The sequence below is a fragment of the Parus major genome, chromosome Z, assembly GCF_001522545.3.
Source record: "Parus major isolate Abel chromosome Z, Parus_major1.1, whole genome shotgun sequence".
Classification (NCBI taxonomy): domain Eukaryota; kingdom Metazoa; phylum Chordata; class Aves; order Passeriformes; family Paridae; genus Parus; species Parus major.
In genome coordinates this window covers 41,590,308-41,613,128 of record NC_031799.1, presented here as the reverse complement: position 1 = coordinate 41,613,128, position 22,821 = coordinate 41,590,308, and the positions used below count along the sequence as shown (strand labels likewise).

Below are 22,821 nucleotides of genomic sequence, written 5' to 3'. Positions count from 1 at the left end.
CTTTTTTCTAAGGCTGACAAAAATAGTCAAACTGCACAGAGTACAATTTTGGTTTTGATCTGAGTTCTGCAATTTAATAGGCTTCAAGTTCAACAGTTCTTTTCTATTTTTCATCACAAAGATTTGTTGTTAACTAACCGTGGCAGAATGAGAAGGCTAAATCTGTTGTTAATATTTAAAAATTATCAGCTAACTGAATGAATTTGACGTGCATTCAAATTTAGGGCTAGGAACTGTCTGTGGTTCCTGAGCCAAACCAATTTAAGACTGGTCCTGGAAGATAGTTATCGCATTTCTGTGTATCAAGAGGACAAAATTGCCAATTTAATCTTAAAAATTCAGCTTTAAATTCACACACTGTTCCCATGAGATTTGCTATATCTGAACCACACTCAAAACCTGATTTCAGGGAACACTTACAATCAGAGTCCAGTACAGGAAAGAGTATCCATATCCTCTGATATGGATAGCACCTTTCACAGACTCTGCAAGATCTCTTGTAATAGGATGTAGCCACTACCTATAATATTATGATTGTGTAGTAAACTATTCATCTTCCTATTATTTGCAGGCAAATGAAATCTACAATACACACTGCAGAATTTTTGAAAAAAATTAATTGTCTTTCTTCCAAAGGTTAGAATTTATGCCAATTGTGTTTTTATTTCTCATCTTGCAGGTCTCAAGCTCTACCTTGCAAACAGTGCATATCATATGTGTTACCTAAAATTCATATCAGATGAGTCCACCTAGAAACAGCGTATGAAAATTAGTTTTCAGCCTAGAAAATTCAGTCTCATGCAGACACATCTTTTCACTCTGCATATTGAATCTAGTCAGTTTGGATATTTTGTATGTGATGAGATGACAGCATTTCAAAACACGCTGCATTATTTATTTTGGCTGAATTACTCTTGCTGTGGTGATCTTGCCCTAATTATGGTCAACCCGTTTTAACTCCATCAAAATTATTTTGAGTACAAATCTGCTCATAAGGTCTGCTATGTTTCTAATTCAAATATGCTAAGGGAAACAGCATATTAGTCAATTATTAGTCAATTCAGTACAAGCAAAAAGTGGGACAAGAAGTGACCACAAATTTGAAGTGTTCTATTAATACAGTGCTTATGTTTCTAAAATAAAGGAGATTTTTAACTGACACAATTTGGAATAAATAATGTGCTGCTTGGGCTAAGGTTTTAAGTAAAGGATGGACAGCAGTTCAGTTACATATTGAGGTGAAGAAGAGAAACAAATGTGTTACATATCTACTTTGTCCTGCAGCAGAGACAAGCAACCCAGGTGGAAGTCCTGTGCTGCAAATCCCCAATCTGAGTACGTCTGAAGTTCTGAATGAGAGATACGTGATATTCAACCATACAGGGTTGCTAAACTAAACCTAACTCTGCAACAGAAATATTGCAATACCACATATGGTAACTGGTTGTCTGCAAAGCAAACATTCTCATTTAAATAGCGTATGTTCTGTCAGTAGTTCCCACAGCTCTTAAAAGCTCCTAATACAAGTTTTCTTTAGTTATCACAGAACTAGGCTTATCTGGCGTCAGTTCCATTTTAAGATGGTTAGTTCAGCCATCTAATGGAAATTAAAGTGCTTAGTCCAGTGCTGCCAAGCCCACATGGGGGACAAGCATTGAAAAGAGATGTAGACAGGAGGTAGACTGCTATGCCCATATACATCTCTCTGATGTTAGGTTTTCATTCCAAAAGTCTACCTTTGGCTGAAAATACTTTAAAAAGAAGATTCTGGTCATTCTTACATGGTTGCAATAGCCCAATTAAGTGCAGCTGAGGTTAAATTTGGTCCTCATGATATTCTAGGAAAATATTACAGCAGTTTCACTTTATGACATTTAGTCACTGCAGTTGGTTGAGGTGCCATGGAAGAGTTAGAAATAGCTAGAATGAACTAGTGCTTTGACCATTAGGTACTCATGCTTTCACAAATCTTGTCAAAAGCTGAGATCTCCAGATGTTTCCCACGCACACCTGAGACAGGTTTCTGCTGTCTAATTTAATAATTAATTCAAAGCTAATTCACTATAGAACTTGGATTAAGCACATTTCTGAGATGCAATGGTGCAAAAAAATAGATAACACTAAGTTTATCCCATGCTCTGCTTGCCTTGTGCACAATTACTCCTCCACATATTGGGTAAACTACAGAACTTGATATTCCAGTTCTTCTTGGCACTTACAGAGTACTCTTGCAACACCTTTCAGCTTCCCACTAGGAGCTGAGATACAATTTCTGGCTTAACAGGCAGCTTTCAACTGACTTTGAAAGTTTTCTGTGCTTGCTGCCAGCATCATCTCAGTGGGGCATCAAGTTTCAAAGACTAAAAAAGACTAACTAGTACTATCCTGCTATTCCCCTTGCCATTTTGGGATTTCTTTCCCAACACTTTATTTTTTTTGATAATTTTTTCAGGGTAGCCACAAAGCCAACATGTTACAACCAGGCACACTAAAACCACAATAAACTCAACTAAACTTTCATCACCTAGAATGTGTGAGAATAGCTGCAAACACTCCTCTATGCCCTTAATCTCCAACACCGTCATCCCTCTTCTGCGTGTGTGGTTGGAGGAGGCAGGGGAGAAGCAAATAACCCTCAGGAACTTTTTCCACCAGTTCCCAGATTTCTTTGCCTACCATACACATACCTCCAACACAGCAATACAACTAGAATGGCAGCAAGTTCCACCATCCCTTCACAGTAACCTCCCACTTCCCAATGCCATCCTTCCCAGTTAATATCAGGTCAATAGAAGCTCTGACTGTCTGTCTCATACTTGACAAAGCAAAAATGAAGAAGCCAGAGGAAGAACTAATAGAGCAAAGATGAGAGAAAAATAACTGACACTATGTCTGTGACATTTAGGAAAAAAATAAAATTCTTAGCCATACCAAGTCCTATTTTTTGGTTTCTGTAGTGACCAGAGAATTACAGCAGATAGCTGGAATGCCAGTGTTGACTCAGTAGAACTGAGCTGGGGATTCAAAGCCGGGTGTGAGAAATGAGTGGGCTGGTGAGGAAGATCCAAATTAAGAGTTGTTTAGAAATACTGTGTAAATGGAGAATTGGGGGAGTACAGAATTTGAAACATACAGACCAGGAATTCCTATAGGGCACTATCTCAATAGCTTTCATCAGGTCTTTAATTTCAGAGATATTTTTTCTCTCCCCTTTCTTTCCTGTCATAAGCTTCCATTGCAAAGGACTTATCCCTTTACCTCCCTTGCTGTATTACTGTCAGAAGTAAAGCAGCCTTAAGCAATTAGCAGCAGTTGCCTTGTGTTGAAACAATGAAACTGCTGAGCAATAGGGATAGGCTCATTATTATGAGAGACCCAGCACTATGATAATCCAGACCAGGAACTGTCAGAAGAATTACTGGTTAGTATGTTATTAACTTCACTGCATTTCATGCGGGAAACAATTCATCCAGTGTTTCACAAAATCAATCTTTTAGCCTCCCAGCTGTACATATATATGTCAAATATTGAAAGTCAGCATCTGATGAGAGCAGAGATGTGATTCAATCTGCTGCCCACCAAGACAACTTATGTGGCCCACTCTTCTGGGGGCAATTTGGGACTGCATACCAGACCCATTCTTTGAGGCTGGTAGTAGCAGCCATCTCCCAAGAGTCCAAGACTCCAACATGACACAATGGCCAAAGAAGAACTTAGCAGTGAAGACAAGAATCTTCATGTCAAAGCCAAAAGAGATATTTATTGTCTCTCTTGACTTTTCAGATAGCCTCAAACCAGATCTTTCTCTTTACTGTGCAGAGATTGGAATTTTACAATTATATTATTAAGTTCAGAAACTCAGGGAGATTAACTACTATGCATTTCCACTAGTGTGAAAGTGAAGTTCACTGGTTTCAACTATCCACAACTGTAAAATTGTAAGCTATTGTTTGCCTGTAGTTAGCAACAACTTGTTTGCTATCAACTGTTTCGTCAACGGTTACCCCAGGTTTCTCTCACCCAAGCACAGTGAACACTAATGAAAGAAACCCCAAGGAGTGTGCTTCCATTGTGTTGTCCAAGAAGACTGTCAGAAACTCTCCACAGCTGTGTAGCTCCAGGGAGCTAATTATCAATTAAATATTAATTAATATATTAATATATTCAATATGAAATTCTCAAAACATTGCTTTTTAACAGCTACCTCAGTTCCTAAGCAGTCTTCTTTCCAGTTGCCTCTCTTCTCCACTGACTTTTAGGCAGTTGCTCAGATCCTGCACAGCTATGCACAGCAGCTCAGTCACTTCCACACATCTAGGTGCACCTGTGGGGAAAGGCCTTCAACGCTATTCTTTCTCTTCATGGCATTTATCTCTCCCTAGCAATCTTTGGCTTTTAGGGCCACTCACTTTGGCAAGGCTTTTAAAGTAGTAATTTCTACTCTTATTTGAACTTACCCATTATTTCCACTATACTCAGGTTTTACTTTTGCTGCTCCTTTCATTAGACAAGTATCTAAGCAAATGTTCCTTCCAGCAATGAATTAACCAGGTACAGATATAGGGGTGTCAAGTGTAAATGTAACTTGTGAATGAGGTACAAAAGCACAGCCCCCTGTCCCATTCCACCTAGGGCAGCATGGAGCTGAGGAAGCCTTTGTGTGTGTGGAGGAAGCAACAGCAAGCTAAGTCCAGCAAGTTCAACAAACCGGACCAGGTTTGAAATGTGGTAAGGAAGTGCACATTAATAAGTCTATGTTTACCTTCTTAGGCAAGTCCAGTTTGTAGCTGATTTCGTTTAGTCAGCACTGAAGGGTTTATATATCTGTATATAAGTGTTTAAAGAGGGTGACGCCAAGAGAATGGAGCCAGGTTGTTCTCAGGGGTGCTGAGCAATAGGACAAGAGGCAATGGGTGGAAACTGAAGCACAGGAAGTTCCACCTGGACAGTAAAACTTCACTGCGCACTAGAACAAGTTGCCCATAGAAGTTGTGAAGCCTCCCTTATTGGAGAAATCCAAGAACTGTCTCGACACAACATCCGTGGGATGGCGCAGAGGGAGGCTGAACCTCCTGCGGCCTGCTGCGGTCCCTTCCAATCTGACTGATTCTGAGAGGCAGCGATTCAGTGACCTTCTCTGACCAAGCTCGCCACACGACACAGCAGGCTGGAGCGATGAGGGACCGGGAGGCCCAGGGAAGGCCGGGCACGGCTCCCAGAACCGCCTCTTCCCGGGAGGCCGCGGGGGGAGCCGGGGCCGCTCCGGCCGCAGGGGGCGCTGTGGGCCGCGCCGGGCCCGCCCTGCCGCGCGTGGGCGCAGAGGCGGAAGCGGCGGCGCGGCCATGGCGGCGGCGGGCGTGGGGCAGCAGTGGGTGCTGGTGGAGATGGTCCAGGCCTTCTACGAGGTGAGGCCGGGCGGGCGCCCCGAGCGTGGCGGGGCGGTGTGAGAGCGGCTTGGGGCGCAGGGAGCGGGGAGGTATCACCGGAGCTGCCCCGAGGACGGCGGCGGCTGGCGGTGCTGCGCGGTGAATCGGGAGCTGGGTGCGGGTCAGTGCTGCGGAGGTCGGGCTGCACTCGCTGAATCGGGAGTGTGAGTGCACCACGGCTGTGTATTGAAAATATACACGCACGTCCTATTTCTGCGGGTTAAAAAGCGACATTTAAGGCGTGTAGCAGAGCATTAAGCCTTAAAGTTCACAGTACTTTTCTGGGGTCAAGGTTTCTAACTTATAAATGTCGTTTGCAAAGGAAGAAATGGCGTTTAAATGTTTAGGCTTGAGTTTCCTCCTGGTGGAGATCAGCTGTGCGTGTTTGTAGCCAGGCTTTGGGTGTTTTCGTGATGTTAAAAAGGATGTCCTGATGATAGGCAATGTTTTCATGTCCCTTCCTTTGGCAAAGGGTGGTTACTTTTAAAGAATGTATGCAAGATTTGCTGTCCAAATATAGAAGTGCTTAGCCAATGAAGCAGGTAGCAGGCTCTAGTGCACTGAATCCAGGATAATTGTAGGCACTGAAAAGCAGAGACCTCAGTGGGAGTATACTGTGTGTTCTTTAGATGTCATGTCATACACGTCATGTATGTTTGGTAAAGTGAAAAGTACTCTGCAATAGGTAACATTTGTTATTTGCAATTTGGTGCGCCATAGGACTCTTTACTGGTTTTAAAAGTTTGTGTCCAATTTACTTTAGTTTCTGGATGTGTGATAAGTTCCGCTTCGTTGGCAGGTCAGCTACAGCCAAAAGTGTTGATGTGTGGGAGCAGTTCCCCTGACTTGAAGAAGGAGTGTGATTGTTTGTGTGCACTTCTAGAAATAATTTTGTGTGCCTTTTAAAAATAATAGACAGGAGTCTTTCTGAAATGGAATAACTAAATTCATCATTAATACTAGGTGTCCCATGCTGATGCCATAACTGAACATCTACTTCAAACTAGCTGTGCTGCCAGAGCAAACTGGTTTTCATCCCCCAAGCACCCAAAGAGTCTAACTTTAACTTGGATCAACTCTGGTTTGCTTTGTCTGTTCCCACACTTTGTGTCCACAAAAGAGAGGAAAGGACACAAGGAGAAAACTAGTTGAGCTGACTCGGTTTATACCTCATGAAGTGCCTGTAAAACTGACAGAACCTGGCTGTAAGAACAGAATTGGCTTTCTTTTAAATACTGGCTGTCCCTGCTGGTGGACTGTAAATTACAAAACTGGAGAGTTGAAATGACTTTGTATAGATGACACAGACTTTCAGGCTCTCGGAATACTTCTTGTTGTGAAAGCTGCCTGCCTTCAAGGGTACTGTCTGGTGCAACCTGTATGACTTAACTGCCTTTACTCTCAGTATTCAAATTACGTGTGGAACTGAAATCAGTTTAGAATGTGCCTTGTTTATGAACAACAGAGCTAATCCATTCAAAATCAAGTCAACAGCTACAAGTAATAGCTGCAAAACATTCCACTTTCATATACTTAAATTTTTTTACTGATTTAGAAATATATCAACTGATTATCAGCTTTGGGTTTTTTTCTGAGTGTGCTAGTAGGTACAAAATGGTTGTTTTGTGTCACACTGTTTCAAGTATAATTCTCTTTAAACTAATTCTTTTGTTTTCAGGCTCCTGCTTACCATCTCATTTTAGAAGGAATTCTGATACTATGGATAATCAGACTTCTTTTCTCCAAGACATACAAGCTTCAAGAACGATCTGATCTAACACTTAAGGTATGGTGAAAAAGCATTTCTCTTTAGAGAAACAGTTTATAGCACTTGGTATATGGGGTGTTGAACCACCGCTGCATTATAAATGGTTCTTTTGTTTTTTTTCTTTAACTTCAAATAAAAGAAGTACTCAGGAGCTGATTATTACTTAAATGTGTCAGTTTTTGCTACTTTTTAAAGTAGCACTGTATTTGAGAGTCTGAGAAATAAGAAAACGGATATGACAGTGACTGTTAAGCTATGAAAAACTCATTTGCTCATTGTCATTAGCTCTACTCAATGGAGAGCTTTATTTTAAAAATGAAAGCTATGTTAAAACTCCACCAAGCAAAATGAACTCTAAGATTGTAGATGGTAGGAAAATAGTCAGGGTATGCAGTGTCTATGAGTGACAACTCTGGGACTTTACAGTGGGTTCCACAAAAATTGTAGTTTAGCAGCTGTTTTCTTCTTTTGCAATATTGTCCAGGGAAAATAAAAAAGCCGTACTTGTGAAGACTGGAATTTCTTCCTCACTTCTGGCTGTAGACTATGAGAAATGAGTGAAGTTTGTTTTGAAGATCTCCCTGGACTAGTTTATTTGAGCTTCAGAGTAGTGATATCCCTTATAAATAAGTTAGAATACTGAAATTTCTTCACGGTACTAAAGAAAGTTTGTGAAAGAGATTTATGGGTATTTTTAATGTGTGTATGTAATTCCCCTCTATGTGGTGTGTTTGCATGCTTTATTGATCTTATTCTCAGTATGGATGCACATTAAGGATGCGTGCTTAGGGTAATTAATCAGTGAACAGCATGCAGAGGCTGTAGGCACAAGTCTGCAGTTGAGAACAAAACTGCAGGTGGTGTCTTCATTTGGGGAGCACTTATTAAACGAGCTTAGAGTGTTCTAGAGAACACTTCACCAGGAATTTATTGAGACAGCCAGCTTGGCTTTACAAAGGGCAATCTCCCTGACCAACGTAGTTGCCTTCTGTGATGGGAGTGACTCCATTGGTGTATAAGGGAAGGGCTACAGGTGTCATTTACCTGGACTTGTGTAAAGCTTTGACATGGTCCCCCTCAACATCCTTCTCTCTAAGCTGGGGAGAAATGGATGTGATGTGTGGACTGCTAGGTAGATAAGAAAGTGGTTGAATGGTCTTACAAACAGGGTAGCGGCCACTGTCTCTGAGTCCCGATGGATATCAGTGACAAGTGGTGTCCCTCAGGAATCTGTACTGGGATCACTGTTACCTACTATCTCAATATCTTAATTAATTTAATATCTTAATTAGTGCCTTAGATGATGGGATCAAGCGTACCCTCAGCAAATTTGCACATGATATCGAGCTGAGTGCTGTGGCTGACACACCTGAGGGAACAAGTGGGTCCATGAGAATCTCATGAGGTATAACAAGGCCAAGTGCAAGATACTACATTGGGATCAGAGCAGCCTCTGGTATCAGCACAGGCTGGGGATGAGCAGATCAAAAGCAGCCCCAGGGAGGAGGACTTGGGGGTGCTGGTGGATGAGATAATGACCCAGCCATGGGCACTTTCAGCCCATAGTGCCAAATGTGTCCTGGGCTGCATCCAAAGCAGCAAGGGCAGCAGGGCAAGGGAGGGGATTCTGCCCCTCTGCTCTGCTCTGGTGAGGCCCCACCTGGAACCCTGCATCCAGCTGTGGGGTCCCAGCACAGGTAGGGCATGGACTTGTTGGAATGAGTCCAGAGGAGGCCACCAAGATGATCGGAGGGATAGAGCACCTCTATTCACCTCTAGGAGAAAAGGCAGAGAGAATTAATTGGGATTGATTAGCCTGGAGAAGAGAAGGCTTAGGGGTGACCTAAGTGCAGCCTTCCAGCACCTGAAGGGAGCCTACAAGAAAGATGGAGAGAGACTATTTACAAGAGCATGTAGTGATAGGACAAGAGGGAATGGCTTCCAAGTGGCAAGTTTAAATTAAATACTAGGAAGGAATTCTTTACTGAGGCACTGGCACAGATTGCTCGAAGAAGTTTTAGATGCCCTATCCCTGGAAGTATTTAAAGCTTGATTGCATGGGGCTCTGAACACCTTAGTCTAGTGGAAGTCTAGTGGAAGTTGTCCCTGCCAATGGGAGGAATGGAATCAGATCACTTTAATGTCTCTTCCATCCCAAATGCTTCTACGATTGGAGGCATAAAGTCAACTAAGCAGGAATCAAGAATGGTCGGTTCATGGATGGTTTTGTGTTTGGAAGAGTTTGAATTGATCCTGGGATACTTAAAGTTTTCCATCTTTGATAAGAATACAGAGCAGGGATGAGTGCAAAGAGAGCTCCAGTGTGGTAAAACACTGAGTGTTCATATCATCTAGGAAGACATGCTGCAGCCTTAGAGTAGGCACTGATTGTCCATCCAGTCCAGTTCATCTACTAGAGTTTTTCTGCATCAGATAGTTTTCATCTTTAGTATTTTGGAGGATATGATTTTTTTTTGTTTTAAAGAGCAATTATCTCTGCAGTAGAAGGCAGGAAAAGGCTCTTTGCAACTCCTGGATAATTGGTGACCAAAAAAGAACAAAAAAGATGAAACCTGTTTTTTCCTTACCAAGTAAGAAATTCACTTATATATCTCTATATGTATCTTGTATTTTATCATGCAGTTGGAGGTCATCATTTTAATTCATGACTGATCATTTTGCTGAAGCTGAGGAAAGTATGCAGAAAATCTCTAACAGTGCTGTGTGGAGAAGAAAATTGTTCTGTGTTTAACCGAGGGGCGTAAACAACTGGGGGATGGCACATGTGGCCAGTCTGCTACAGTTCAGTGGAAGCAAGGGTTTAGAAGGGTGTCAGGAGGAAAAACATGTGGAAATAGCTTAGGCTTAAAGAACCTTACTTTTGCAGGATGACAGTATTAAAATTCACTGTCAGGACAGCTGTCAACAGGCTTTCGGAAAAATACAAGCATGCAAATATGTTATTGCTGTGATACTTTTGTTTATCAAATTTACACAAAATTTTCTGACGTTGAAGGGTGAAAAGAAATGTGAATACTAGCAAAAAATACAACCAGGGATCTAGCATTACCTTGTATATAGACTAGATACATTGATTCACATTGCAGATTACAGTGGCAAAAAGTGACAGAGTGTTGTGAGCGAGATTGCAGCAAAGGGTTTGACTGTTAAAGACACCACCAGGCTGTTACCTTTATCTTGATGGCAAAAGAAGTAGCATGGGTGAATGCGCTTTGTCCTAATCCTCAAGTTCAAGCCATGAAGGCGGTGCAAGTTAGAGTAGTTGACTATTTCATTGACCTTTGAAGGTGGAAGTAGTGGTTGCTTTAGGAAGAACTATATTTGGAAGGGAATGTCTTGTCTGTGGATAGTTCACTGAAAGTAAGCATAAACACAGCAGTGAACTTATTGTGAATACATCTTCTGCAGTTGGAGGAGTTAAGCAAACTCATACATCAGAGTCATGGAATAATTCAATTTCCCTTTCTACAGTGTAAATAATTCTTGTGAAGAGATCTCATGCATTTTGTGTAGGGGAATAGCTGTGAACACACAGAGATGTGCTGTCTCCTTAAACTTCACAAAAAAATCTGCACCTATTGGCCCTAGTCTGTGTTGTGGATTAACCCCAGTAGGCTTGAACTTTGTGCAGTTGCTCCCAGCAGAGGAAAAGTAAAAGCAAGAAAACTTGTGAGTGAATATAAAATTATTTAATGAGCAAAGGAAAGTGTAAGAAGACAGGAAACAAACAAGTGATGTCTCACTCACCACCTCCTGTGGATGGACCACTATCAGACAGCTCTTGAGCAAAAGGTGACTAAATTCCTTAAAACCTCCCTTCTCCCTTTTATTGCGGTGTGACATCATACAGTATGACATCTGTGTTTGGTTAGTTCAAGCCAGATTGTGTCCTTTCCCAATCTCTTGGGCATGCACCAATGTATTCACTGTGGGAACAGAGTGTGAAACAGAAGGTGCTTGCGCTGTGCAAAGGCTGTTCAGCAAGAGATACAACTTTAGTGTTTTACCAACATTGTTTCGGTCACAGCACTGTGGTGAGCTGCTATGAAGAAAATTACCACCATCACAGCCAGACCCAGTACAGTCTGTTTCATACAGTACAGGGTCCCATACAGCCAGGCTTCTCTGTGTGTGTGTGTGTGTGTGTGTGTGTGTGTGTGTGTTCATCTACGTGTAGAAACATGCCAGCTGTTCAGCAAGGAGACTACTGCTGATTTGCCTTCTGACTTGTTCTAGTTTGAGTCATGCTGTGGTGTCCAGTCTTTACCACACCAGAAAGAAATAGTAGGTTGCTCAAGTACAGCCACTGGAGACAGGCATGTTCAGGTGGTAGAGCACACACTGCCTTTATGCCAGCCACTCATGTAAACTTGAAGTTTCTTTGTGAATTATTGTTGGGAATGCTGCCAGAGCAGACGTGGCTCCATGTAATAAATATTAAAGAAGAATACAGTTACTGCACAGCCATCTTAGTGATCTGTTAGGACAAGTCAATCCTGGGGAATGAGAAGCAGATGATATATTGTGCAACCTAGGGCATTTAGAAGTCATGCTCTTAAAGCCATGAAGAAATCCACCCTGAAGGTGGATTCTAGGTTCAGTCAAATGTGTAGCAAGAGTACTATGAAATCCAGTGCAGAAATCACCTTTCAGTTGGCTAACACATTTTGGTAATAGTGTTTCTAAGTATTCCTACTGCTTCTTTTAGGAAATAGTATCTCCCAAATCATTAACTAAATAGGCCGAGTGCTTCTCTGATACTGTAAGTTCCTGATAGTCCAACGTTTTAGGAATATAAATAAATCTGTGGCCATACAGGGTGCTAGACATAGATTCTTACCTATGGACTTTCACACAAAATAAAACCTGTAGAAAGTGAAAGTGACAATGAGGATTGGAGTGGGCTGTGGGGGTTTGTATGGCAGCATTTAGCTATGGGTGAAAGGAGGCTGCCCTGTTTTTCTTTTAGTCTGCAGTAAATGGAAATGATACTGAGATTTACTTTCAAAATCTCTGAAGTATACTAGGAGTCACATCTTCCCATTTGGAAATGGGAGGAATAGTTTTTTTGCCTTTGGTATTAGAATTTCCACTGCAGTAGTAGCATGGGATGCATTTTATTTAAGTGATCCTAGTCAGGAGTCTGGAAAGTTCCTATTGGAGACGAATGTTTAATTTGTGGCTGAGAAACACATAGACCTTAAGAGCTCTGTTTTGCAGGAACAGCATTCACAGACTAATCAGATATTTTTCTGTAGTGAATGGCAGAGGCAGTCTGCTCTTGTAGTTTTCAGTAATCCTGAGGCAAGACTTCCATGGTAGGTAAAATTTCTTATCTGTGAGCTTACATACGTACTTTGAAAAGAGAGAAATTTCTAAGTGGTGTGCCCATTATTTGCACCAATTTATCTATCCCATTATATTACATGAGTCTAGAAATACTGTAAAATTGAAGACTTATTTGAGGACCAGTAAACAAAAAGTTTTATTAATATTTTGATGTTAATGTAGAATATGCATTCATGACATCATTTCAGAACACTAGTGCTAGCTAAGAACTGTCTTCACGAACAAAATTTCTTAAGAACATGGGTAAACAAGGAAACTTTTAAAATAATTCGTGTTGTTGGGTATTTTCCTTACCCAGGGTATATGGTAATTAAAAAGTAAAATCCACAACAGAATACATCTACCCAAAATCATTGCATATGTATATATGGGTATCTGTGTGTATTTATATAAACAGATTTAAGATGTTTTTATATATAAATATGCACAAACAAATTCAAGATTCTTGTGGGGTTAGAGTTCAGAGAGATAGAAAGCCTAAAGCTAAATCTATAAAAAGTTTTGTATATTGTAATTTATAAAATATAAGCATTTTGTAGATTATGCTTGCATGTTTTTTATGTATTAGCCATAAAATAAAATATATACACTTTATATGTTGCTTATATTATATTTATTGCTTATATAAATTACAAGTAATTATAAAAGGGCAAGAGTCATGCTTCTTGAGGGAAGTTGAGGGATGAGTTCACATACATTGCAGTCCAAGAAAGTGGAGACTGAGTTTTGAGTTCATTCTCTTCATCAAGTGGATGTTTTCAGTGCAGCAAACTAAGAAAAATGCAAAGCAACTACGTATTGAGAATGTTACAGTGTGAATTAAAAAAATGGTTTCTCTGTATTTTGAAAATTAAGGTTTTTTGTTGATATTGGTGTGAAATTTTATCTGTATAGGAGGTAAAAGATAAAAGTACTCTGATTGGGTCACTGCATGAAAGTCTGTTTCTTCCCTGTCCTTTTGTTCAGAGGCAGATGGTCATGTTTACCCTGAACAGTCGTGAGGACAGGCCAGTGTACTGAGGTATTTGATGAATGGAAGGAGGAAAGGGTTTGCACTGTCATGTCTTTGTTGGTGGGTTTAGATTTAGATTTAGATTAGATCATTTTAACCATCAGTGTCTCCAGTCTCCTCCTCTGCTTAGAACTGGTGGAAACAGATGACATAAGATGTGAATATGCAAATGTTTGTCTATGTCCATGAAAAAGCAAAATGCTGTGTAATGGACAAGGGGAATGAATGTGACCTAGAGTTAGTGAATTGGTGTTTGAAAGGACAATTACACTTCTGTATATTCCAAGTTGTATTAAGAGAAAAATTAGGATGTTGCCATGTCTCATCTGTGGCTTTTAACCTATGCTGTGAAGTTTGTGCGCAGCAAAGATTTTAAAGGGAGGAGTAGAAACTTCTTAGAAATTAGTGAGTGGGGGATATGAACATTAATTTGGAATTGTTCATTATCTTTATGTTCATGATCTTAACTGCAATGGGAATGTGCTAATTTACTGTAGTTACAGTGTCAGTCTATACATACTTTTTTTTCTTAATTGCTAAACTCCTTGACCAAAGTGTTTTAATTGAGCTTGTGTCCTCAGTTGCTAAGCAACTGTTTGATTTTTTTGCACACTTAGCTAAAGAAATTTAGACTTTATTGAAAAAGCTAACTACGTGCTTACACAGTTTTAATTCTGCTTTCTTTGAAGAGAATGAATTTTATGTTGCCTGCTCTGCCTTAAAGCTGTTGAAATGTTCTGTGTTCAGGTCTCAAACAGAAAAAACACCATGCTTCTGAAGTCCTTCCCTCTAAGGCATTTGATGTCAAGTAAAGCTTTTCTTATTTATCCTTCCATAACTGACAGGCTGCACCCACTTCTCACCTGATTTGTTCTACTGCCTAGTTAAAACAAAACCCAATAACCCTCCCCCACAAAAACCCCAACCAAAATTAAACACAACACCAACCAACAAACCTGTGCTCCAAAATTGATGGAAAACTCCTGATTCTATACATTATCCCTAATGTATAGTGTATCTTGGTACACTATACATTAGGGATTTGGGGCCTTTCAACAACTACTGTAGGAGCAGAGTGAAGGCTGCATGAGCATATGTCCTGCTTTATGATTGTTAGAACTCCTTTTTGAATTATTGTGAAAAGGTATAAGATACTACTGGGCAACTGCAACTCAGGATACGGTTTCCCAATAGCATCAGCCAGTCTAGGTTGGGATTGAGACTCTCGTTGTGGGTTCTAGTATAGATATATATCCCATCCTGCTTTTCTTAACTTAGTTTTCATCTGGATCTCAATAGGGCTTTTGTCTGGCTTTGCAACTGCTTCTGCCAGCACAAGGAACAGCAATGTTTGGATGGGAGAGGACTGCACAGTAACAGCTGCTGGCTTGCAGTTCGGTGGATCAGCACCCTAAGTGTAAAACTGTGTCTTCGGTTTTCTATTTTCCACCCAGATGGTAATGTGGTATAGAGGTGCCTGCTAGTGTTGTGAGACATGGATGGAATTTTCTCTCTTGGGCTATAGTTGTGGTTCCACTCTGAGATTAACCTGAATTTAGGTACTACTTTGAAAATGAATGTGTGCTCAGTATTCCTCCATGGCTAGGTGTAGTAATTGTTATTGTCTCCATATGTGGCTTAGTAGTTATTGTTACCTTTTCTTGAGCACGTGGCAGTTTTTCTCTAGTGTATCCTTCTCAGTATTGATTGAAATTTGGCAGGGGCGTCATGCTAGTATCTCATCTCTTGATTATCGTAAGATCTTTAACACACAGACACATCTGGTCCATATTTCTTTATGTCTTATTCCCTTTCTGATTTCATAATTGTGAGCCTCTCGTTTAAAAATCCTGAGATAATATCTATTTTAAGTTTCAGAAAGGTGATACATGCTAGCATACATGATTCCTAGTACAATTGTTATTTGTTAATTATTAACTGTTTATTATATATATAATATATATATAACTGCTAATTGTTAACTGTTTATTAGTACATAATGTATTTTCTAGGGAAATTCCCTTCTCAAACAGTATTTCTTTTCTCCTGATCAGGAAAAAGAAGAGTTGATTGAAGAATGGCAGCCTGAGCCTCTTGTACCTCCTGTGCCAAAAGATCACCCAGCTCTCAATTACAACATTGTTTCAGGGTAAATGTAACCAAAATAAATTCTAATTAGTTATTTTGACTCAAATACTTGATATCCACATTTTAAAGCATACAGCTCGCTGAGCATTTCCAAATCCTTAAAACTTTTCATAAACAAATTGCATTTTTAGAGAGCAGGACTGAATTTGACTCTGAAGAGGTCTTGGTATTGTAAGATTATCAAGAACTATGTTACTAAGAAAATATTTTTTTCTTTAAATGTTGTTGGGTTTATTGTTTCTTTGGGGTTTTTTTTTTTTTTTTGGTTTTTAATATTGGGGGTAGAAAAAGGAATGTTGTATTTTTGCCTTCATGTGATACTCTATTGTTTGGTATTAATTTGTTTCATATTTCCTGGAAGCATAGACTTAGACCTCCAAAAGTGGGTACAACCTTCTTATATCATCACTAATCAGTTTAAAAGCAATTTACTTTGTGTATAGCCACTTAGCACTTTGCTGTGGTTTAACCCCAGCCAGCAGCCAAGCCCTGCACAGCTAATCACTCCCCCCATCTGTGGGTAGAGAATTTGAAGGGTCAAGGGTTGAGATGAAGAGTATTATAGGGAAAGCAAAAGCCATGCAAACAAGGAAAGCTAGGCAAGGAATTCATTCAGTGCTTCCTATGGGCAGGCAGGTGTTCAGCCATCTCCAGAAGAGCAGGGCCCCATTACATGTAACAGTTACTTGGGAAAACAAATGACATCGCTCCAAATGTACCCTCCTTTCTCCTTCTTTCTCCCACTTTATATAATGAGCATGCCATATGGTCTGAACCCTTTGGTCAGTTGGGGTCACCTCTCCTGGCTGTATCTCCTCCCAACACCCTGTGCACCTCCTACTTCCTTGCCAGCTTGGCAGTGTGAGAAGTAGGACGGGCACTGTGTGAGTGAGCCCTTCTCAGCAATAACAAAATCATCTATATTTCAACCTTGTGTTCAGCACAAATCCAAAACACATCTCCCTACCAGCCATTGTTAAGAAAATTGACTACCCTAAACCCAGCACATACTTCATGAAAAATTGTTTTTCTTTGGGCAATCAGAATTGGAAATGCTGGATGGTAAAGCTGTTTTTTGTGAGGAAATTTATGGCTCAGTGCTACTTTCTTGTGTTACAAGGCTTTTAAAATGTCTGATGACTTAGGCAAGAGTCACAATATTTCAGAAATTACTTTGAAGTTTCTTTTTATAGTCTTCAGATTTGCGCATCAATAACTTTTACTTTGTAAGCATTCATAATGTCCTTCTATTGACACTTTGAAACAATTAAATGATGGGACAATTATTTACTGTCATAATGAGGTCTGTTTTGATGGTTCTGCTACCGCAGAAAAGTCTGCCTTATAAAAGTGATGCCAGTTTTAATTAACTGTGATGTGAACAATTCTTCTGTTATTCTTCAGAATTTTGAAATAAGCAGTACTGTGGAGTTAAAGGAAGTGTTGGCTGTTTTGAAAAAATAGAACAAATGTATCTTTTAAAGTGATTCAGAAAATGTTTAAATTATTAGAACTTTTCAGTGCTTACAGCCAGGAAATGTATTGTGACAGGATGTTAATGTGTTGTGGCTATTAAACTCAGTAGTGGCTGTGGGGAAAACTTGACATTTGTCTTGTAACATTTAAGCTGCCAACTCACTACTTCCCTGCAAGTTGCTCAACAGCTGTAGATTGTAACTTTGACTGTAAACTTAAAACATGTTTGAGAATTAATACAGAAAAATGTCAGCATCCTGATTTCACCTCAAGAGTGTCTCCCCTTTTTAACTAGTAGTTTAGGGGGAACCTATCTATTGAGGTAGTCTTCTTTCAATTATTTTCATGTCTGTCATGAATGGTGATTTACAAAAATGCTAATCATAAACCATTTCATATTTGAAGGAACCTTAAAGGTTATCTCATTTCTACTGTTGCCATTTGGACGCCATCCGCTAGACCAGATGACCTGAGCCCCATCCTTCCTGGTCTTGAACACTTTCAGGGATAGACCATCCACAGCTTTTCTGAACAGTCTGTTTCAGTGCCTCACCACTCTAACTTATCTTTCTAATATTGTGTGTTTACAGTAATATGTGGGGATTATGAAAGCTCATAACCACTACAGAAAAACTAAGTATTTCAGTAAAAATTTTGACGTGCTCTGTGTGCGAGGCAGATTTTTTCCTCCCTCAGTGGGCTGTGCAGTTTGTACCCTGCATTCATATTCTCCCTTCTGCATAATTAATTAACACTGCCAAATGATGTGGAAAGCCAAAATCTCAGACATGTCCTAACCAAAAAAGTGATCCATCTTGAACCAATGCTGAAGAAGGTACCCACAACAACTTTCAGAGTTCAGAAATTAGTTACTTTTTGTGGTAGCCTTTCTGATAACTATCTATGCAAGATAGCTTAGTTGTATGAGATCTCACCCAGAAAATGTAAATCTGTTTCCTAAAATGGTACATCTGAAAAATGTTTATGCTAATTCTTGTTCTGCTTTAAAATAAAAATCATATCATTAGTACCTTCTTAACATTGATTTCTTCTGTGACTGATTTTTTCAATATATTTATTTCAATATATGAAACACTTAAGTGAGAGGCCCAAGAACTCAGTAGTGGCTGTGGGGCGTACTAGCAGTCCTTAGAAGAGAATTTCTGAAGGATTTGCTTGCGAGTTCTTTGAATAAAGCTTGAGGTGATACTTTTATTTACTGTTCAAGCTGGATCACTCAGTATCTCATAGCTGTTGTTCCTAACCAAGATACCTAATGAGCTGTTATACTAGGAGGAGATACATGAAAAGATTAAAAAATCAATTGTTTCAAGGTTTTCCTTTTTCAAAGACTTACTGTTGTTCCAAGGCAGGGTTTATGATGCAGTCAATATTCATGTTTTGGTTATGATTATTTACCAAAATAACCTTTTCCATATATGGTTTTGTTGTTGTTTCTTTAGAAGTTTGGGTAAAATTCTGATAGCAAAAGGTGGCCAAGTTTTCATGAGGGCTACAGCTTTATAAGGGCCAAGTTGTTGGTGAACACTGGTGTGTTTTCTGGATTTGAGAGGTGAATCTGAGGCAAATTGTTGTAAATTTGCCAGATTTGATAGTATGCTGGGAATATACTGAACTTCATGTTAATGATAAAATGTGTGTACATAATATATATATATATACACACACACATATATATACACATATACATATATATACATATACATATATATATATATACACACACACACACACACACACACACACACACACACACACACACAGGACTGACCAGGTGAGTATCTGTGAAACTAAGTAATTATTTCACTTAGTAGGACATCCAGACTTTGGTACAGCTCATTGAAGAGCTAGACAGAGAAACAGATTCAGGTCTATTTTTAATGGCAGTCAGTTTCTCAAGACAGTTTGCTGCACATTTCTGTGATGCTACTACTGTGCAGAAAATGCACTGCAGTAATGCAGGACAGCTCCTTTGTGGGGACAGGCTCAGCATTCAAAATATGCACAAGCACTGTGTTAGTAGAAAGCTTTCCAAAGCTATTTAGTAAACTTCTGCAATTGCTTAGTTGAAGGAATGTGCTCAGTTTTCTCAGGTGAACAGATTCAACATGAAATCACAGAGTTTTTTAAATTGAAATTCAGGCAGTTCAGTGTTTTTCTTAACTTGCAGTGAATACCTTGGACTTAAAAGTTATTTGTTTTGCACACCAAATGTGCAAAAAAACCCGTTAAATATTGTCAGCCACCGGATTTGGAACAGCTGTGTATAGGCACTTGACATTTGAACAGCCCTGTTTAATTTTGATCAAGAAAATTGCCCAGTGGTAGTTTTCCACATGGGAAAAGCTTGTGGAAATTACTGTGTCTGAGGAATAGCATAGAGTCTCAACTGTAATACTTGACAGCAGGTATAGATAGAAGTGGGCAGACCGAGTTTTGTATTTGGCTTAGATTTGAGAATTCTTAACTTACCAAGTGATTAATGGAAATTTTTGAACTTTTTGTATTGATGTGTATAATTGCCAAAACAGGTTTGCTTATAGTATATAGACATGATGCTTATATGTAAAGGGATAGCATTTTACTTATCCCAATTTTTTTTGTTGTTTTGGTTTGTTTTCGTTTTTTGGTTTACCTAAATCATAATTTGTTTACAGCAGAAATTTTTTTTGCTCTTTGCTTCATGTATATTATGCTCTATGCATTTGCTAGTAATGTGTGTTTTCAGACTTCATTTCCTGATTACATAAATTACTCAAATCATTACGGATTAAGCTGAATTGGAAACTCTAGGTGATAGCTAATACAATAGTTTTGTTCACTTACAGGTACTACCTATACTTCAGTAGCCATATTGGTACAAGATAGGTATTCTGGGGTTGCTTTATGACAAAAACATTGATTTTGAATTAATTTTTCACTTGGAAGTAAGAGCAGTGAGATATAATTTTCATTTTTAGTACTTCTTCTTGAAAATAGATATCACTTTGCTTTTAAAGGAGAAGTTTTATTTATCTCTTCTTTATTTATCTCTTCATTTTTCTATTAATTAAGTTTTAAACAAGGAATCATATTTACAGTTTATTTAATTACAGGAATATAGGTTTTTTTCAATGTATTTGTGACTTGACACTGAACTTAAATGCTGATTGGCAGCTGCAAGAGAGTAAGTAGAAATAAAGAATCTTAAAAAAACTTTGTGCCTTCTGTTGTTGAAAAACAGAACTCTATATAAAGTGTTTTTGAAAATGACAACTTTCATTCATATTCATTAAATGTTCATTCATAACAATAAGTCTGTAATTTTTTTTTCAGTCCTCCCACCCATATAATCACTGTTAATGGCAAGGAATGTATAAACTTTGCATCATTTAATTTCCTTGGACTTCTGAATAACGAAAAAGTTAAGGTGAGTTCTTCCAGTTGTTCTATTTGTGTGATTTTTCCTCTTTTACTTTGCGTGTTATCTCAAGATAAAGAATACAGGATGCATGAACTTCATCAGTAACATATTCTGCTAAAGCAGGAGGTCAGATTATAAATCTTGTGCTATTCAAGTTTGTATTTTTACTGAAGTTTAATCTGGTGTACTTACTGCATATCTAGTTGATTATCTAGTTAGGTTATTATTTAATGTCCTTAAATATTAGAATAAAATGGCTTAAACACTTGTCTAAAGTAGTTTTGAGGTGAAATTAGTTCTAGGATTTTGTGTGTTATGATACTTTCTGTGAAGCAGGTCATGTTGCATGATAGAAGAAGTCATCTGTGTATATGTACAATTGTCAGTGTGAAGTGTATAGGAAAACTAATGTAGGAGTATTTAATGTCATTATTTCCTATTAAAGAGTGCAGCCCAGGCTTCTCTGAAGAAATATGGTGTTGGCACTTGTGGACCCAGAGGATTCTATGGTACTTTCGGTGAGTAACCTTTTTGATCTGCCTTTAAAGGTGTTCAGACTAGTTTGGTAAGCCAGCCAAAATAGTCCAATATATAAGCCGAAGTTATTTCTGTTGCTCTGAAGAACAATTATCCTCTAACGCACATTTTACTGTTGTTGAGGATTGGTAGTGTTTATTCTTCCTGGCTTTGTTTCTTATTATTTTATCTGTTTTCTTACTCTTTCTAATGCTGGTCTTTGAGGAGAATTGTAAAGTTTATAGTCTGTTGTAGTTCTGGTTCTGGTAACCGTCGTAAAAAGAGAAAATAAACCTGAATTAAATAATGCATTTAATAATACACAGTGACTGGAAGTGTAAATATAAGTGCAAATTAAACTTTCTATGGGCACCACAAGGGGGCAGTCTGATTTCTGTGATAACTAATGTGACTACTTCTGTGACTACTAATGCTATAGCCAGAATGAAGTTTTCCACCACTGATAACTTTATGTTGTAATTGAGAGATTTTTGTGACCTGAGCAGGTCTTACCTAGGGGTTTTTTTCTTTCATTTTAAGAAATAGTAAGTTGTTAAATATCGGGCTCTGGGCATTGTTCTTTACAGGCATTTATATTTTGAAATATTGCATGTAAACCAAAGAGTTTTACATGAATAGCTGCACAATTACAGGATAAAACCGTCAACTAATTTTGTGAACTTTCCAGTCTCTCCCCAGAGATGATGGAATTCTGAGGGGGTCTGTACTCAAATTATTTTATAGAGTTAGCTTCCTGTTGCCTTGACTTGAATTCAAGACAAACTTGAGCTTTTCTTGGTTAATTAAACTAGTCCTATAAGTGATCAACTAGTTACTATACCTGATTTGATTTGATAGAAGTCTATCAGAATAGGGTTGAGTCTTGATATCACTTTTAGAAATTATTCATTAGCTTAGAACTATAATTTGTTTCTGAGGAAAGTACTAATGACCCACTGATAAGTACAGAACTTATAGGAAACTAGATTACTCAGTGATCACAGTTCAGCAGTGGTCTCTTGGAATTCATATAGGCTTTTCCCTTCTCTCCAAAACAGCGCAATGCTCAAAAAACCCTATAATAATAATAACCTTTTGAATGCAAGCTGATTTTAAATTTTGTGTAGTTCTTTAACTTGGTTTGTTTCTAGTAATTGTTTGAAACAGGTTAAATTTGTTTGGTTTTTTTTTCTTTCTGGTAAATGGGAGATTATTTGGATTGTTTTCTGCCCCCTTTGGAGGGCTAATCCTAAAATACAAACTATAAACTATAGCTTTTGTTATTCATTGGCTTCTGAAATTTTTTGGGAAGTGCTCCATTGCACAGTGCAAAGAATCTAATCTGTGACATTGCTACTTGACAGTAGAGAAGAAGTGATACTATACTCACCCATTTGAGGTATCATCTTTTACACATAAACTAATGGAGGTTTCATTTTAAATGGTAGACAGACTCCTGCTCTACTTGTTCAATCTGAAAGTGCCTTTGGATTTGCATCTAACTTTAAACATTTGAATGTGGCAGGATTATGAATCTGTGAGAAAAAACACTTTTTGCATCAGGTGCCTTAAACATTTCCCACAGTTTTTTATGTCCTGTGGCTTTGGTAAATGGGTCATGTTCTATGCAGAACTTAACACAGTTTCCTCTTACATTCCTGTGTAGAGTTTAACTAACGGT

The 22,821-nt window shown here is 38.7% G+C and overlaps 1 protein-coding gene across 2 annotated transcripts in view; it reads left to right on the top strand.

Moving 5' to 3' along the window:
* The first annotated feature begins 5,317 nt into the window (after positions 1-5,317).
* SPTLC1 (serine palmitoyltransferase long chain base subunit 1) overlaps positions 5,318-22,821 on the top strand; it is a 35,042-nt gene continuing 17,538 nt past the window's right edge. For both annotated transcript variants that reach the window (XM_015615002.3, XM_033520394.1), the window contains exons 1-5: positions 5,318-5,405; positions 7,105-7,212; positions 15,631-15,725; positions 20,537-20,630; positions 21,070-21,142. In XM_015615002.3, coding sequence (XP_015470488.1) covers positions 5,343-5,405; positions 7,105-7,212; positions 15,631-15,725; positions 20,537-20,630; positions 21,070-21,142 — 433 coding nt within the window. In that variant the 5' untranslated portion in view covers positions 5,318-5,342. The remainder of the gene's footprint in view (positions 5,406-7,104; positions 7,213-15,630; positions 15,726-20,536; positions 20,631-21,069; positions 21,143-22,821) is intronic.